This window comes from Chelonia mydas, chromosome 1 (genome assembly GCF_015237465.2).
Source record: "Chelonia mydas isolate rCheMyd1 chromosome 1, rCheMyd1.pri.v2, whole genome shotgun sequence".
Classification (NCBI taxonomy): Eukaryota; Metazoa; Chordata; order Testudines; family Cheloniidae; genus Chelonia; species Chelonia mydas.
The window spans coordinates 332,881,898-332,898,601 of NC_057849.1; the positions used below are offsets into that span (position 1 = coordinate 332,881,898).

The 16,704-nt window shown below is 44.8% G+C and overlaps 1 protein-coding gene across 1 annotated transcript in view; it reads right to left on the bottom strand.

The window, feature by feature from the left end:
* Positions 1 to 16,145, bottom strand: part of MCM10 (minichromosome maintenance 10 replication initiation factor) — a 33,160-nt gene extending 17,015 nt beyond the window's left edge. The window contains exons 1-10 of the mRNA XM_007056555.4: positions 15,986 to 16,145; positions 12,892 to 12,946; positions 10,216 to 10,542; positions 9,145 to 9,249; positions 8,292 to 8,426; positions 7,735 to 7,909; positions 6,494 to 6,659; positions 4,891 to 5,058; positions 3,752 to 3,868; positions 1,060 to 1,259 (exon numbers count right to left, since the gene is read on the bottom strand). Of these exons, the coding sequence (XP_007056617.2) occupies positions 1,060 to 1,259; positions 3,752 to 3,868; positions 4,891 to 5,058; positions 6,494 to 6,659; positions 7,735 to 7,909; positions 8,292 to 8,426; positions 9,145 to 9,249; positions 10,216 to 10,542; positions 12,892 to 12,898 (1,400 nt within the window). The 5' untranslated portion in view covers positions 12,899 to 12,946; positions 15,986 to 16,145. The remainder of the gene's footprint in view (positions 1 to 1,059; positions 1,260 to 3,751; positions 3,869 to 4,890; positions 5,059 to 6,493; positions 6,660 to 7,734; positions 7,910 to 8,291; positions 8,427 to 9,144; positions 9,250 to 10,215; positions 10,543 to 12,891; positions 12,947 to 15,985) is intronic.
* Between the last annotated feature and the right edge of the window lie 559 nt (positions 16,146 to 16,704).

The window sequence follows — 16,704 nt, forward strand, 5'->3', positions numbered from 1 at the left end:
AGACAAAACCCCACAAAAAGTGAGTGCTGCTCCAAGACGTGTAGCAGTAAAGGGTGAGGAGCAGTACTGGAGTTTGAGTACCAGCTCAGCAACTCCCCAGATGCTCCAATTACCCATCATTCACTCTGAGCAGGTGCTTCCTTCACAAGTAGGGACATTGTGCTGTAATCTTTTGTATCTCAAAGACTTGGGCTTCCCATTTCTGCCAAGATTTAGATACACATTTCTGAGTATTAAGGAGACACAGAGACTTTGATGAAATCTGGCTAATTTTAGCTCAAGAAAAAGACAGGAGAAATTGCTACATACAGCCACACATGTCATTTAATGAGGTAATCAGGTAGCATTGTTAGGAGAATCCTAAAAGTGATTTGCAAGTATTGGGCATGATCCAGCTTCCACTCAAGTCAATGGGAGTCTTTCCACTTCTGACTTCACGGGGATTTGGAAAGGGTCCAATTAAGTCTCAGAATCCATGTGAAGTAGAGACCGGATACATACAGTTCACTTCACCCACCACTCCCAGGTGGGAGGCAGTAGCTATTTAATAACACACAGCAACATCATATCATTTAAGTTAGGAAGTGAAAAAAAACACAAGATCCAGGGATATGTCATCAGAATGTAATTACCCACGATAGTATTTGGCCAGGACACAGTGGTTAAAAGTGCCCAGGGATCTTTAATGACCCTAAGTGCTCAGGACTTAAATTTACCCCTCCTTTGAAAGAGGGCAGCACAGCATCCCCAGCCTCACAATGCGGTATTGTTGTGGTACAGATTCTGAGGTAAGAACACCACCTACCAACTCACCAACACCACCTCAAGGATAGGAAGGTGTTTTCCATCCAAGCACTGACTGCTTACCTTGGATGGCCAGGCAGGCTCCCTGCCAAATGCGGTGTGGCTCAGAGCAGTTTATTCCTGTTTGGTTAATTTAGTTAACCCAAAGGAATGCTGGTCTCTTTAAAGGTAACTTCAGGCACACTTATAAGTAGTCAGGAAGTGAATTCTGTCAAAGAGCCAAGGTCTGCAAGGAAATTAAGCAGTTTCTCTTACACTGAGGCTGCATAGGCTGCCGAAGAAACACCTCCATAGTAAAACCCATCCTGACAGAGCCGCTCCTTCAAGCTGGGATTTTTGCAAGCTATCCTTTTTGGAGCACGGCCACTGGAGAAGCTAGACTGCAAATCTGCCCGCTTCGAGCTGAGCCTCTTGTACTGGGATTGTACGTGGTACTGGCAATATTCACAGTCATTCTGAAGGAAAGAAATAAGGGAGCTCTGTAATTGAAGACTAACTGGAGATTGATAGATAACATTTCCCCTGAGAAAAACAACAATATCTTTTTGTAACTAAGCTGTGCTCATACAAACATGATGAGTCACCAGCAAGTATTGAGCTTGACCAACACACACACAGGCCTCTACCACTGTGGGTTGAAGGCTGTTATAATGCAGGGACCAGTCACTAGAGGGAGACAAGATCCCACACACTAATGTCTTACATATTCCCTCTTAGAATAGCTTATTCTCAAAGTCTGCAGGTCCAAGGTTTCACCTCACCGACATCTGAGTCATCAGTACGTATGTGGCCATGGCTCATGACCTTCAGTTACATGGCCTCTTTACAAGCATAGACATGGAAGAAAAGCAACACTAAAAATGAGATGTTTCCTACAGCCAGTTAAAAAAGTTTACAGACATGTTTCAATATAAACCCAAGAGAGAATAGAGATTAAAATCAGTGATTGTCCTAATTTGTCTGTTGGGAGGGATCAATACTGTGAACAGCACCCTCCACTCATGGTGTTCATTAACTTTCCATCACAATTGAAATAACATCATTCTCTATGTAGTTCTATGTACAGGGTTTCTAGTAGCAATACCTTCCAGATCAGGCACGTTGTGCCTGTTAGCCAAGAACCAGTCACCTCCTCCAGCCAGGTTAGCCGCCAGGAAATGTCCTCCCCAAGGCTCATTACTGCCTGCTCTAGATGTTTATTGATGCAGTTGAGGTTTAGGATACTGCACATCCATGTCTCCATGTGCTGACATGTAAGCACGTTCCAATGTTGTTGCAAATGTCTTATACAATTATCGTCCTCCTCCATCTCCAAATGCTTCTACCCCACTTCCAATCCTCCCCCATTTTGTTAGTATCCTTCAAGGTTCTGTACTAAGCCTGTACTCTTTTCCTTCTACACCTACCCTGTGGGTGCTCGGCTCTGCTCTTACTGGGATGATTCCCCTCTCTGCTCATCTCCACATCTGTCTGATCTCTCAGCCTGGATGAACTACCACCAACTCAGACGCCAGTGGAAACTAGAATATTCCCCACACCCAAACCCTCCCTTCTTCACAACTCTATGCTCTTGATACATGGTCTTGACATCAGAGCTGTGAGCATGTACTGAGTCTCAGTCACATGGGAACAGTTTTCAAGATGCATTTGCTTGTGTATATATCTGGGTAGAACTGAACCCAAAGATTATCAGAGGGGCTCCACTCTCATAGGGTCCCTTGCAGAGATGGCAAAGCTCACATCTTAACACAGCATATGGTGACCAAAGGATATTTACAGGTTTCAGAGTAACAGCCGTGTTAGTCAGGAGAGTGAGTTTGTGTGTGTGTGTGTGTGTGTGTGTGTGTGTGGGGCGGGGGGGAGGGGGGGGAAAGGGTGAGAAAACCTGGATTTGTGCTGGAAATGGCCCAACTTGATGATCACTTTAGATAAGCTATTACCAGCAGGAGAGGGAGGAGGTATTGTTTCATGGTCTCTGTGTATATAATGTCTTCTGCAGTTTCCACAGTATGCATCCGATGAAGTGAGCTGTAGCTCACGAAAGCTCATGCTCAAATAAATGGGTTAGTCTCTAAGGTGCCACAAGTACTCCTTTTCTTAAAGGATATTTAGATTAGATTAAGATTTCATTTCCTCCTTCTTGACCTTCCCACTTTTAATGGAGTGGCCTGCCCCTAAAGGCTGCAGGCCTGGAGCAGGCAAGTATCATACCATTAGCCCTGACTGCCACACCGATGATGGGGTGTGGGGTTTAGTTAGTAGAACCAGCTGGGTTAAGAGCAGGTGAGACAAACACCTGTCAGGGATGGTCTAGATAATACTTAGTTCTGCCATGAGTGCACAGGACTGGACTAGATGATCTCCTGAGCTTTCTTCCAGTCTTACCATTCTATAATTCTCCTATAAAGAGCAGCAGGAAGCTGCCAACAAGGGGGGGATGCTCAGGGAGAGAGAGACTGCAGAGTCTTTGGGCATAAGATGCTTCAGCAGAGGCCTGAGACAGCAGGGAATGGGGCTGCAGCGAGTAAGTAGACTCCAGCAGGAAACCCTGAGTTTTTGAGTAAAAGGCTAGAGGCGGGGAAGGCCTGGGAGACCCCAAGCAGGGAGACGAGGAGTCAAGATTTGATGGGGATTTGAGAAATTTTATTTTGAATATTCTGTTAATAAATCCTGCCCCAGGGAGGTGCGTTTCTGGACTTGAGAAGAGTTTTAGCAATTTGATTGAGAGAGCCCTAAAAAATGGGGAAAACCGAGGCAGGCCACCTGTAGAGCACCAACAGCCCACAAGGGGGCATGCAGGTGAAGGCCTGCCCATTGACACAACTAATGACACACACATTAGTTATAAATTACGACCCAATAATAATGCACAGAATCAGAGCACTGGCTCAAAGGCACCAGCCAGATTTTCCTTCATCAGTGACCCATAAAAGCAACAGATACATACCAGGTTAACAATCTGTGTACATGGGTCACCATTCTTCTTCCTAGCTTTGCAGGTTCCCAGGTCCAGAGCTTCACCCAAAAGTAAGATCTTTTGGGGGTGATCAACAGACAAACACATCTAAAAAGAAACAGCACAAAGAGTAAACCCAAGGCTCAATAAACAGACTTCTGGAGAGGGGCTGGATGGGCCACAGGATGGTAATGAAACAGAGCCCTCGATCTCCAGGTCATTGGTTCAGTTCCTGTCTAGGTTGGTAGTGACCAAATGTAATTTACCACAGGACAGCGAATTGATGGATTATGAGCCCGTAGATGGTCTCAGTCCAAATTTCTAGTGAACATGTGTTCGCAGGACAAAAGCCACCATCAAGTGGCCCGGCTGCTGGAAGTCTCCACAGAGAAGCCAAAGACTGAACAGGCATGGAGACCAAATACCTGCTCAGCCCTGAACACGGTCATCCTTGGAACAGAGCTTAGCTATATTGGTATGACTAGGCTGCATTGCTATGAACCATGCTGTATGCATTCTGTGGATAGACAGATGGCTTCAGATGTCATTACTGGAAGTTAGCACCTTTTACAGTTCACTTTAATTGAAAGATTTATACCAGGCTAGCCCACTGTACACAAGGGTTCAGGCTAGCTCACTGTCCACCGCAGTTCAAGGCACTGCCTGTACCAGAAGGGGTGTTGGCCTTCCTCAGAAGCGGATTGGCAGTCATCGTGACAAGGGTTCAAATACTGCTATATGCCCATAAATCAGGTACAGGGAGAATTACTGAAAAACAGTGGCTCTAACGGAAAAGAGGAGGTAAAAACTCCTAGCCTTCTGGAAAAGGAAAGAAAAGAAAGGGGAAAAACAAGAGACCCTCTCGACATATAATCTGTTTATTGTCAAGTGAGGAAAAGGAAATCCCAGCTTTATATGCTCAGGGTTCCAGGGAAACAAGACAAGGAGCTGTGGTAAGGCTGGAGGTATTTTATAGAATGCATTGCAGGGTGGGATATGAATTTCCAAGCACTTTTCCTTCTGAGGGCACTATGAATTACAACATCAGCTGGGCAAAGTGTTTTGAAACATTTCCCAGTGACAGCCCAATAAAATTATGAGTCCAAGAGAATAAAAACAAACACTCTTACCTCATCCGAGCCCTCTTTAGGTTTCATGGGATTAGCATTGAGCAGCCCAATGACCATGCCTTGATCTGTCTTCCAGTGTTCTTTGTGGACATCACCGAACAAAAACAACGAGACACAGCTGTTCAGATCACGCAGGTCGTTCAGCCGCCAGATACTGAAAGTTTTGCCCTGGAACAGACATTGGTTTTCCCTTTAAGATCTTAATAAGAAAACCACTGATATTGCCCAGGCTTACAGCAATCTGCACGAAACTTGTTACTATTTTGCCTTTGTTCTCTATACTTAGTATAGGCTAGGGAATACTATGACAACATTATTTACTTACAAAGGTAATTGTTAAACATGTAATTGTGACCTCTGTTCTTGCTCCTATTACCAATACTTAATAGCTATAGAGCACTTCACACAGACTCTTATTAATCCGTAATATCCTATACAGTATGTGTTAACACCATTTTACAGATGATGAAATTGAGGCAGAGTTTTGCCTAAGACCATCTAGCTGGATCTGGAACACAGACCTTGTGTTCAGCTCTGTGTCTAACCATTAAACGTCTGCTGATAAAATACTAGCCTGTAGAATGATCACAAGTGAACTGGTAGAAGCCCCATGATTTGGCACTTTTAGAACAAGATTGAACAAAGCCCTAGTAAGTGTATGATAAGTACGCTTGGAAGGATTGAATTTTAATTGGTAAATGTCAACAAACATCTATTTCACCTTACACACAAACCAACAAAAAATATTTCCAATAATGATAACCGAAATTTACAAATACGCAAAGAAATAAACAGTCTGCTTGGGAACTTATTAGAGTTTGATTTTCAGCTATGTACTTTGTATATGTTGGCACGGGATGTTGACAATTTGTTTTTTAACACTTATAACCCTTTAACTTTTTGAATCTCAACATCTATTGTCATTAGTTATTGCTCGTCCCCTCCATAATTTCCTGCAACTGTGAAAATTTAAATGGATAAAAATAGGAAAAAAAATGCTTAAAAATAAATATTGATATCTGTCAAAATTATAAATAATAAAAATTGAATTCTGCCAAGCCTTCATTGGAAGGGAAAACGACTGAGTGACCTAACAGATCTTTTCTATCTTGTGATTTCATGAGCTAGACATCAGCTCACCTTTTGGGACTGCAGGACCACGTGATTGAAATTTGGAGGATAAAGAATGAAAATGAAGTTTGGAGGTTTTATTTTTTTTGGTGCTATTTAATATTGTGACTTCTGCTTTCATAGAGGTAGCTGCTCTTCTGGGGGCCAAAGCTAGTGAATTTAGCAATTCATAACAATATAAGTCATAATAAAGATGAAATAATCCTACAGAATGCATGTACCACAACAGAATGAGCAGATTTATACATCATTCTGTAGGTGACAATCTTATGCCATGCATCCAGGTTCTCATATGAGAGCTGACACTAGCAGCATTGAATTAACCTAGACTATCGAGAATATTCAAACGTAATATAGTAGCTTGTTTTAATTAAAACAAGAATGTGGAGTTGGCTGACAAAACGTGCAAAATCTAATTAGCCTGTCAGTGAAAATACCCTCATTTAATTGAGAATAGAACAAAACTGCTTACGTTATTTGAGCTCTGAGGTGTGATTTTCTTTATTATGACTCCAAACGTTACCCAGTCTGTTTCTTCCAGATTCCCCCCAGCCAGCTTGCCTTGCAGTTGAGACAGTCTGATCAGCTTCCGTCCAGCCATTTTCCTGTCTATTTCCACTGATGACACACGGGGTTTTCTACATTAAGAAATAGAGCATATAGAGACCACTAACATTAGCACCAATACATGGAGATGACCAATAGCTTTTACATTCATGAAATTACAGCAAGAGACCTATTAGACTGTCTAGCCCATCCCCAACCACCATCACTGTAGGACTGTTCTTGGGAGTATAGTATGTAGTGCTCTGTTCTTAAAGAACCCAGCATCCCCCCGGTAGATCACTCCACAGTCTAATAGGAGTCAATGAAAAGTATGTTCTGCACCTGATTTCATCCCATTCCTCCTAGCTGTACAACCTTAGAAAACCTGAAACAATTCCTGTCAGTTACTGGTGTTAAACACAAATATTTGAAGGCTGATGATGTAATTAGTTGTGTCCAAGTACCAACACAACAAGTTAAACTTGTATCTGTGGTTAATTCTATTCATTTCAGCAAGGACTGAACAATATTGCTGCCCAAGCATGAGTGCGGGTTTGAAATTCACCGCTCTTTCCAATGAGGAAAGCCATTTCAAGTAACAAGAGACCTTTTGTGGTCACAACAAGTATTGAGAATATGGGGTCAACTCCTGAGGGCCCCCTCCTGCTCACATTGAAGTCCATAGCAAGACACCCATTCATTTTGATTGGAGCAGGAGCAGGCTCCATCACGTCTCCCTTGCCTCCACACCATCTCTGAACATATTGTGACAGAAGCAGTTCTAAGCACACTGTCTAATAAAATGACTGCTACATTGTTAGAAATGGACTCTAGGTGAGAACAGCATGGTTAGCATCTGTGGAAGAGGACAAAAAATGGTAAATAAGCCAACAGAGATGTTGCTGTCTAATTACTGAACTACCGACCAGTGCTGCTGCTAGATTATTAACATTCCACCCTGATCAGAGAATATTCATTCTGGGATGGGAAAGCTATTTATAAAATACAGCCAACCAGAAATTTCACCCTGGTCTGATAGCCTGAGATCCCCATTCACAATACATTTGACAAAGGAAGAACCTTTGGGACAGTCCATTAGAAGGATCAGATCTCTCCTGTTATTTAAAAATGTTCCCTTGACATCCAGAACAGCTTTGGGTCACTGACCTTAATCTGAGTCCAGAGAAGGTTTCCACAGAGACTGGCTGATCAGTCACACTGGAACTCCCTTGCACTTGAGGAGTCCGGTCTCTGGTGGCCATTTTGGGCCTGTTCCCAGGAGTAGATCTGAGTGGTTGAAATGATGAACTTGATATTGGCCTTGGAGGAGGTCTCTTATTCTCTGTAAATAAGAAGGAAAATCTGCATAACGAATGAAAAACAATATTCTCAGTTATAAAATTCAGCAACTTAAAAACTTAACAAGAGACACCAATCTAGACCTTATTACCCACAGTAGTGATGGAAAAAAAAGCTTATTCTGCTAGTCAGCTGTGCCTCCTAAGTACAGGATTGTTCCCTGTAGTGGAATCTCAAGGACTAACTCCTGCTCACTTGTAAATGACTCAAGTGATGCAGTTTCCTTTAAGAGACTAAGCCAGTGCCTCAGATCTAAAGTGTAACTTTCATATTCTCAGACGAGAGCCCAAACTAATATTTACCAGACAGCAGCATAGCGCTAAGGCAGCTTAACTGCACCAGAACCTAGTTACAAGGACCTATACCTGATGGTGAATGTTTTGGTTTCTGGGCTCCCTGTTTGGTTATTGATAAAGGGCCGTTGAGCTGAGCAGAGAAACATGGTGACTCCTGGAGTTTCGGAGTTTTCCTTTCCTTGAAGGGAATACAGGGCGATTTACCTGGTCAACAAAAACAAAGAATATTAATGAGACCTCATTGGCTGGACACAAACGCTAATAACTGCTCCAACTAAACACATCCTTGTATAAATTAAATACAGGACTCAACATGGAAACCTTTCCATATAGCTGCCAGCTCCTGAAGCCTGCATTTGAAATGTAACAGCTCGGTAGAACCCAGCCATTCATCCTCCAGTGACTCAAGACAGCAGGTACAAATGAACCATTAGGCTGTATTAAGTTGGAGCACTGGCAACACACACTTTGCTAGCCCTAAATATGACCCTCTTCCCTTTTATCCCTACCACATTCACCAAACAGCTGTATCACTCACAGTAACACCACAAAGCAATGTGATCTGTATATTGTGTGAAATGTACCACCTACCAACAATGGGCTCCAATGTAGCGCCTTCCATCAGAGGACCTCAAAGAGCTTTATGCACGTGAGTCAGTACAACACCCTCCAGAGCATCATCCCCATTTTACAGATGGGGAAACTGAGGGTCAGTGATTTAGTGACTTGCCCAAGGTGACACAAGAAATTTGTAGCAGCAAAGAACAGAACCCAGGCCTGTGTTCTCTCAACCAGGCTGCCCCCTTCTATTAGTTGACAGCTTTTGCCTAGTTGCCTAGACACCTAGTTGTCTGCAAGACTTGACTATAAATACAAGTTTGGATGTGGAGACATGAGAAATGTTTTTAATTAACCTAGTTACCAAGGGTCTTTTTCTGAGGGCCTGAGCTGGATGGCTGCCCAATTGCAGTCATTTGTAACTGCTCCTGTAACTTTTTCATCTGCTCTTGCAATTTCCTCAGCTCGTCTAGGAGAGAAAAAAAATAATGAAGCTAGCAGGAAACCAGCACGGATTAAGATTTACAAGATTACTGAAAGCTTAGTGGCTTTACTAAATCATGGGAATTTAGAAGTGATTCTAAGGGGAGAGAGAAAAAGGACTGACGCCATGATAAAAAGAAAGCTCAAGTTCTGTAAGGCTCACAGGGAGCACAGACTTTCCCAACAGCCCCACTGGAGCTGAATTTTTCTCTAACAAAGGTATTTCTTCATACAATCAACACTACTTAGGTGATGCTATGCCATATGCATTAATATTTCCTCTCAATACAAGCAATGAAGTGAGAGTACTCAGTACCAGCTTCAAAAGTACCAGCACTGGACCGTACACCTGCGATTGGCAACAAGTGTGTGTCTCCATGGCTCAACTTAGCATAGTCACAATAGCATTGATACTACCCCTTTAAGTTACTCTGATGCTCATTTTTATATTAAGACTTTAACCAATGCAATCAGATTCAGCCCCAAAGATCAATAAACACACAAGAAGCAGTTCTGATGAACTGCCTGTTGTTGAAGTTTAACTGTGTGATTATTTTTTTTGTACTGGTGAAAGGTGCCAGAGTGACAGCCCTAGAGGGTGAAGAACTCTTTATCCATAGAACGGGCTCATTCAGTCCTTGGTCTCTCTGTTGACAAAGGTGGCATTTGGGATGGTAAATTTTGCCATGTGGACATTTAAAACTGGACTAACCCCAGTATACTTACTTAACCCAGGCCACTCAAGAGTCTTCATGAGCGCTTTCAACCACTTCCCAACAGGGTTGGAGTTGAACTGGAGACTTGAGAGGAAGAGCTCTATATCCCTAACCAATCTGGTACGCCCCAATCAGCTCTCTAGTGATCCCCACAGCTTGTAAAGAGACTATATATATTTGAAGGTCATGAGCTTGAAGGGCATGACAAATCAGACAAAAATTACTGTTTAGCAAACCTTGCAAATCTTGATTGTTTTTCTCCCTCTCCTGATTGAGAGCTGGAGAACAGGGTATTTCCTGTACAGTTTCTTCCTCTTCTTCTGTCAGGTCATCCACATCTCCAAACAACGCAGATGCATTTTCCTTCTGCTCACTGGCTTCACTCTCCTCAGCATCAACCTCTTCGGTGTAGGATGCATCATCCTCTGCGTCAAACAGCTCATCATACTCATCTGGTTCTCCAGCCTCATCTGAGTGAGCTGTGGTCTGTTCAGGAGTATTCTCATCCTCAGCTGCCTCATTCTCTTCTAACAGGGAAGCCAACAGCTCCAAGTCTTCATCACCTGCAACAAACCAATCAAACCAAGAGTCACCACAGCCCAATTAAAGGAAAACTGCAATGTAATATGTGCCCAAGATATTGCAATCACATCTAATTACAAAGAAAAGTCGATCGCTAATTAGATGTAATCAGAGCACTGGTTTTTTTTATAAAACCATAAGTTAGCCCCAAGCAAATCTGCTGTTGGAAAAAGGAAGACAACAATGGAATACAGAATAGCTTCCAATCTCTTCATCTAACGTAAAACAATGTGTCTGAGACGCTATTTCTTTAAAATTCGCTATGTATAAAAAAAATTACATGGGAAACAACGAAGCAAGGAGCGGAAATTGTCAGCTATGTTGATCAAGAAAGGTAGATTGGAGCTGCAGGCAGAAACACAGTGAATGACAGGAGATTTCTACAGCTTGTTAGGTATGCTCTATATTATTTTAGTTCTAGATTAATTTTTGGTTTATTGCCCAGGCTTCCAAACTGTGGTCCATTAATGGCCCGCAGAAAGCTGGCAGGCCCCAATTTGCTAGCATTTCCTTGTTGGCAGCCTCATTACAAAGAAGAGCTTGGAGGTCTGAAAAAGTAGAAACAGGAGCTGTCCAAAAGGATCAGAGCCACTAGTGGGGGTGGAACTGCCAATCATCAGCAGGAAATATCAATGGGATCAGAGAAGGGGAGCATATCCAGGAGAGCATGGGGACCAAGCAGCTGGGCAGCATGTCTGGGGAAGAAGGGGATCAAGCACCAAGGAAATATGTGCAGGGCCAGAAGGGACCAGGCAGTAAAGAAACATGAGTAGAGAGGAACGAAACAGACTGAGGGGAGATGAAATTCAGAGGAAAGAACAATCGCGTGATTTAGCCTTTGATGCTGAAGATTGTTGGATCATATTAAAGAAGTTCTGTATTAAAATCACAAATGAGTTTGATTCCCCATAGTTTAAATTCCAGGGTATTACTAATTAAGAGGTCTCTTGGTTTTTGGTACTGTTTCTCTCCCTCTGTGTGTGAAATTTGCAAGCTGCTAATTGTGTTAGTACATTCTAAGACAGTCTCTTCTCAAAGCAATTCTTTGTAACAACAACTACTCACACAGAGAGAGACTCAAAGCAATACAACAGAAACAGCACCCAGAGACTCCCTGCCCTTTTGTTGTATTCATCTCGCTTTGTTAACAATTGTGATTAAAATAGAGATAGAGGATGTATGTGAATGGATGCTTGGTGTGGATAATAACTGAATGATCAGGGAGGTACCAGCCTAAGAATCCAGTGTCCATCGGCTGAAGAAGGTGTCAAGTGGAAATAACCAGAGGACCCCCGGAGGGCAGACTGGAATCCACCCAACAGCCTCAAGAATGGGAGAACCAAAGAACAAAATAACACCTGGCAGCACGGAGCCGTCAGGAATGTGCCATCTGCTGATTGATTCAGCAACAGTATGATGAAGCAATAGACTGGCATAGGAAGAAATTCCTATAAAAATGGACTCTAGAAAGTGAGAACTTTGGGGTCTGATTCTGCAAACCAACTTCCCGGAGCATCAGATGAGCATCTGACAAGGCCCTGCTCCCTCCTCATGTCCAGGCCACCTGGCAAGTGGCTTGGCATGAGCAACTCCAAGGCTGGTAACTATGATAACAACCTTGCAGAACGTGTGTGCGTGTGTGTGTGTGTGTGTGTGTGTGTGTGAATAAATATGAAACTGAATGGAATGTTATAGCTATAACTAACTGCTTACTATGATTCTTTCTGTATTCACAATAAATGTGGCATTTTGCCTTTTCCCCTTTAATAAGATCCTGCTGGTTTTTATTTTATTGGTATAACAAGATGTGCCAAAGCAGCCTAATTGAAGAGGATTTTCATGGAGGCATTTTGTATAGATTGGTAGGGGATTTAGGATACGTCGACACTAGAGACCTTATAGCGGCACAGCTATACTGTTGGAGCTGTGCCACTATAAGGTCTCCTGTGTAGCTGCTCTATGCTGGCGGGAGAGAGCTCTCCGGCCGGCATAATTAAACCATCCCCGACGAGCGGCAGTTGCTATGCCGGCGGAAGAGTGTCTCCCGCCAACATAGTGCTGTCCACACTGGCACTTTTGTTGGTGAAACTTTTGTCATTTAGGGGTGTGTTTTTTCTACACCCGACCGACAAAAGTTTTAATGACAAAAGTGCTAGGGTAGACATAGCCTTAGTCTCTGGACCTCAAAGGCATCTGCTAATAAACAATTACTGTGATTTAATTTTACACTAGTTAAATGCAGTTTACAACCATGAACTCATTAACTACACTCATTTATTGGCCCTAGGTGTAAAAGGAAGGCAGGGGGGAAGGAAAACTGCATTTCTCACCATCCATGATTTCAACAGGACTTCTTCAGCAGAGTCCCCAAAGGAAGAATCTCAGCTGTTAGGGAGAGAAAAGCAGCAATACTGTTAACTTGCATGACAAATAAAACAAGGATTCAATGCATAAACTGGGGACACAAATCCAAAGATCTCTTAATGTGTTTACCTATTTAGAACTGCAATGGTTGCTGTCTTGGCCACTTCCTTATTTCACCAACCCCCTACGCACAGATGATAATAATCCTCTCAAAGCTTCCAACTGAAATAGTTTACACTTCTATACCACCTCATAGCAAATTAATGGCAGAGCAGGGATGAGAATCCAACCCCATGATTTAACCATTAGACAACACAGCCTCCCTCAGCATGGTGAGCTTATCTCCTCTACTTTGCATGTACATATGATTTCTTAGTCCATAAGCTATGGACACATTGGTTTCTTATTGTAGGGACACTGAATTACAGGCTCACATTTATACCAAAGTAACTCAGAAGTAACTTACAAACCATGCCCACCTCCCTTTAGCAAGTGTTTCTTCCCCAGTTCCTCTATTTACTATGCTTATTTTTTGTGTCTCATCTTATGTGAACTTTAATTTTTGGTTTAAGATCTCTATAATGTTGCATTTCATTTTTCTGCATTTAGATTCTGATCCTGCAGTGAGCTACATGCAGGCCCAAGGTCAACAACTGAAGTCAATTGGGCTCCATGCTGAGCTCTTTGCAGCATCAGAATATTAGGTTCCTTATTTAAAAAACAAACCACCCAAACACGTTAATAGATTCATAGATTTTAAGGCCTGAAGGGACCAATGGTTCTCCTATTTGGACCTCCTGTGTAACACAACCCATAGAGTTTCATCCACTTACTCCTGTATTGAACCAAATAACTTGTGTTTTATTATAGAGTATCTTCCAGAAAGGCATCCAGTGTTGATTTGAAAGCTTCAAGAGATGGAGAATCCACCACTTCCTTTGATAGTTTGTTCTAATGGTTAATCACTCTCACTCTTATAAATCTGTGTCTTATTTCTAGGTTTCTTGTGCTTCTTTCAACACACAGTCATTAAAATAGATGGACCTGTTTTTATTTCAGTATATGATGATCCAAACAGATGGACACTTCCCTAGAAATCTGGAGCACCAAACTTTGATATTATTAATTAGACAGGAAACAAGTGGTGGTGCGTGGGAAGAACTCAGTTTCTCCTATCGCTTATTATAGGTTACTGGACAAGCAGATTTCTTCAAAGTCATTGAACGTTGCTTTAGAGATCATCAAACAATAATCTGGAAAGTTTATTTAATGGGGAAAACATCATTTGGTCCGCACTGAAGAGTCAAGTGGATAAACGAAATTGGGTGCAGCACCCAAAAGTGTGCCAGGAGCATTACTGAGAAAAACAGATATGGCCCCATACCCCAAAGAGTTTAACTCCTGAAGTCAGAAAATAAGATACAAGGGACAGCAAAAACAGAGTGGGTGATGGGAGAACAAGAACTACTAATATCAAGTAGCACAGTTTCTTATACACACACAGAGATCTATGGTTATGTAGCGCTTCAGTGTAGACACTACCTATGTTCGCCGGTGTAGGTACTCCATCCACCTCCCTGAGAGAGGTCGAAGGAAAAATTCTTCTGTTGACATAGTGTTGTCTACACCAGGGGTTTAGGTTGGTATATGTACATCTCTTAGGGGGGTGGAATTTTCACACCCCTGAGAGACGTAGCTAAACCCATGTAAGCTCCTAGTATAAACCACCCCTAAGAAATGTTTGCTGTAAACTCTAAAGGTGCTTGAGAAGTTTCAGCCAAAGTGATAATGTTTAAGGCTGCAAGTTTGTCAAGGAGGTCACGGATTCCGTGACTTTCTGTGACTTCTGCAGCGGCCAGTGCGCCTTGCTCAGGGGCAGCTCAGGCAGCCCCTGCCTACACCAGATGCACTGTCCCCTGCTGGGGCAGTCTCAGGTCACCGTGCCGCACCCCATCCCCGTGTGGGAGGGAGCAGGGGGTTGGGGCACCGGACAGGGTGAGGCAGGCTCTGGGCGGTGCTTACCCAGGGGGCTCTTGGGAAGTGCCAACATCCCCCCCGCTCAGCTCTGCGGGCTGTCCCCACCCGGAGCACTGGCTTCATAGCTCCCATTGGCCAGGAACCGCCGCCAACGGGAGCTGCGGGGGAGGTGTCTGCAGGCGAAGGCAGCCCGCAGAGCTGCCTGGCCACGCCTCTGCCTAGCAGCTGAGCGAGGGGGATGTCACCATTTCACCAGGGAGGGGGAAGCCCACCAGGTAAGCACCGCCCAGAGCCCGCCTCACCCCATCTGGTGCCCCAACCTCCTGCCCCCTCCCACATCCAAACAATGCTGAGGTCCATCCTGGCACACAGCCACACGCAGCAAGGCAAAGGGAGCTGGAGCCATAACATTTTAATCATCACCCCATGTACAGGGAGTACATCAGGAGATCGGGTGCAGCTGTGGGGCTCCCCGGTTACCGTGCAGGGTGTGTGGGGAGGAGTCAGGGAGGAGCTGGTTTCATTTCTGACCCACTCCCCATCTCTTTGAATCACCTATGAGATGCTTCACAGCCGTGACCGGCCTCATGAGCATCCAGACAGAGACACCGCCCAGAACTATCCATGACTCTTCTCCCCTTCCCTTCCCTGGGCGCCGCCAGAGCCATCCCCGCACCCCGACTCCACATCCCCCAGCACCGAACCTGCCCCCCACTGGACTCCCCCTCCCGCCCCCAGGGATCCCCAGCCCCCTTCTCCCACCCAGGCAATCCACAGCCCGGGTCTCCTCTCCTCCTGGAGCCCCCTCCGACCCGATCCTTGCCCCCGCGGGACTCCTCCCTCAGCGACCCTCCTGAGATGACAAGGGGATCCCGACCCCCCTGAGGCCCCCGATCCTTCCCCGCCTGGGACCCCTCCCCCCGAATCCCCCTCCCCGAGCACAGACCCCGTGTCCCCCCCCTCGCCCCTGGGAGACCCCTGCCCAGGAATCCACAACCCCGATCGCCGGGACTCCCGCAGATCCCCGACCCCTCTTCCTCTAACGGCCCCCGATCCCCTGCTCCGGGCGGCCCCCGCACTTACCGCGCCCAGCTCCGCTCCCCTCAGCCGGGTCACCCGCCAAAATTCTAACTAGGCCCCACCTCCTCGCCTCTCGGGTCACACGCAGGCGCAGCTGCCGCCCCGGCCAGGGGACAGACGCTGGAGTGCTGCGCATGCGTACAGCATCTCTGGCCCGCAGAACGGCGAGCCGTGGGATCTGCGCCATCTTTATTAAGGGCGGCGCAGTCCGGTGTATGGTAGAGTAGTGTTGTGAAGCCAGTGGTGCCATCTTGCTTAGGGGCAGGCATGCATGCTGCTCGAGGGCTCCCTCTTTGGGACTAATGTTTGTTAAATGCCTGCCTTGAGCTCCTCGTTCTTCCGCCTGCAAGTCTTGGCGCAACCTCCCTGGGCAAAAACCACTAAAGCACTGGCCGCTGACCAAGCACCATAATGATGATGTCATGGGAAACTGCCTGCTGATGTCACAGAAAGCAGGGTGATGACATCAGACCAATAGGTCACCCTACAGACTGCTGCTCCTGGGGAGCTGGCTGGCACCCGGCCTAAACCACTCCCCTGCATCCACACAGGCCACCATTCCCCAACTCTGTACAATTTTTGGAACCCAGACCAGCTCAGCTGCCAGCCAGCCAGGAGCAGTTTGCTCTGCTTCAGATTGTAATTCCAAGGGAGAGAATTACAGTCTGCCTATTTAAAGTAGCACCTAGGGATTATTGTAATTGAAAAGAAATCTCATTTAT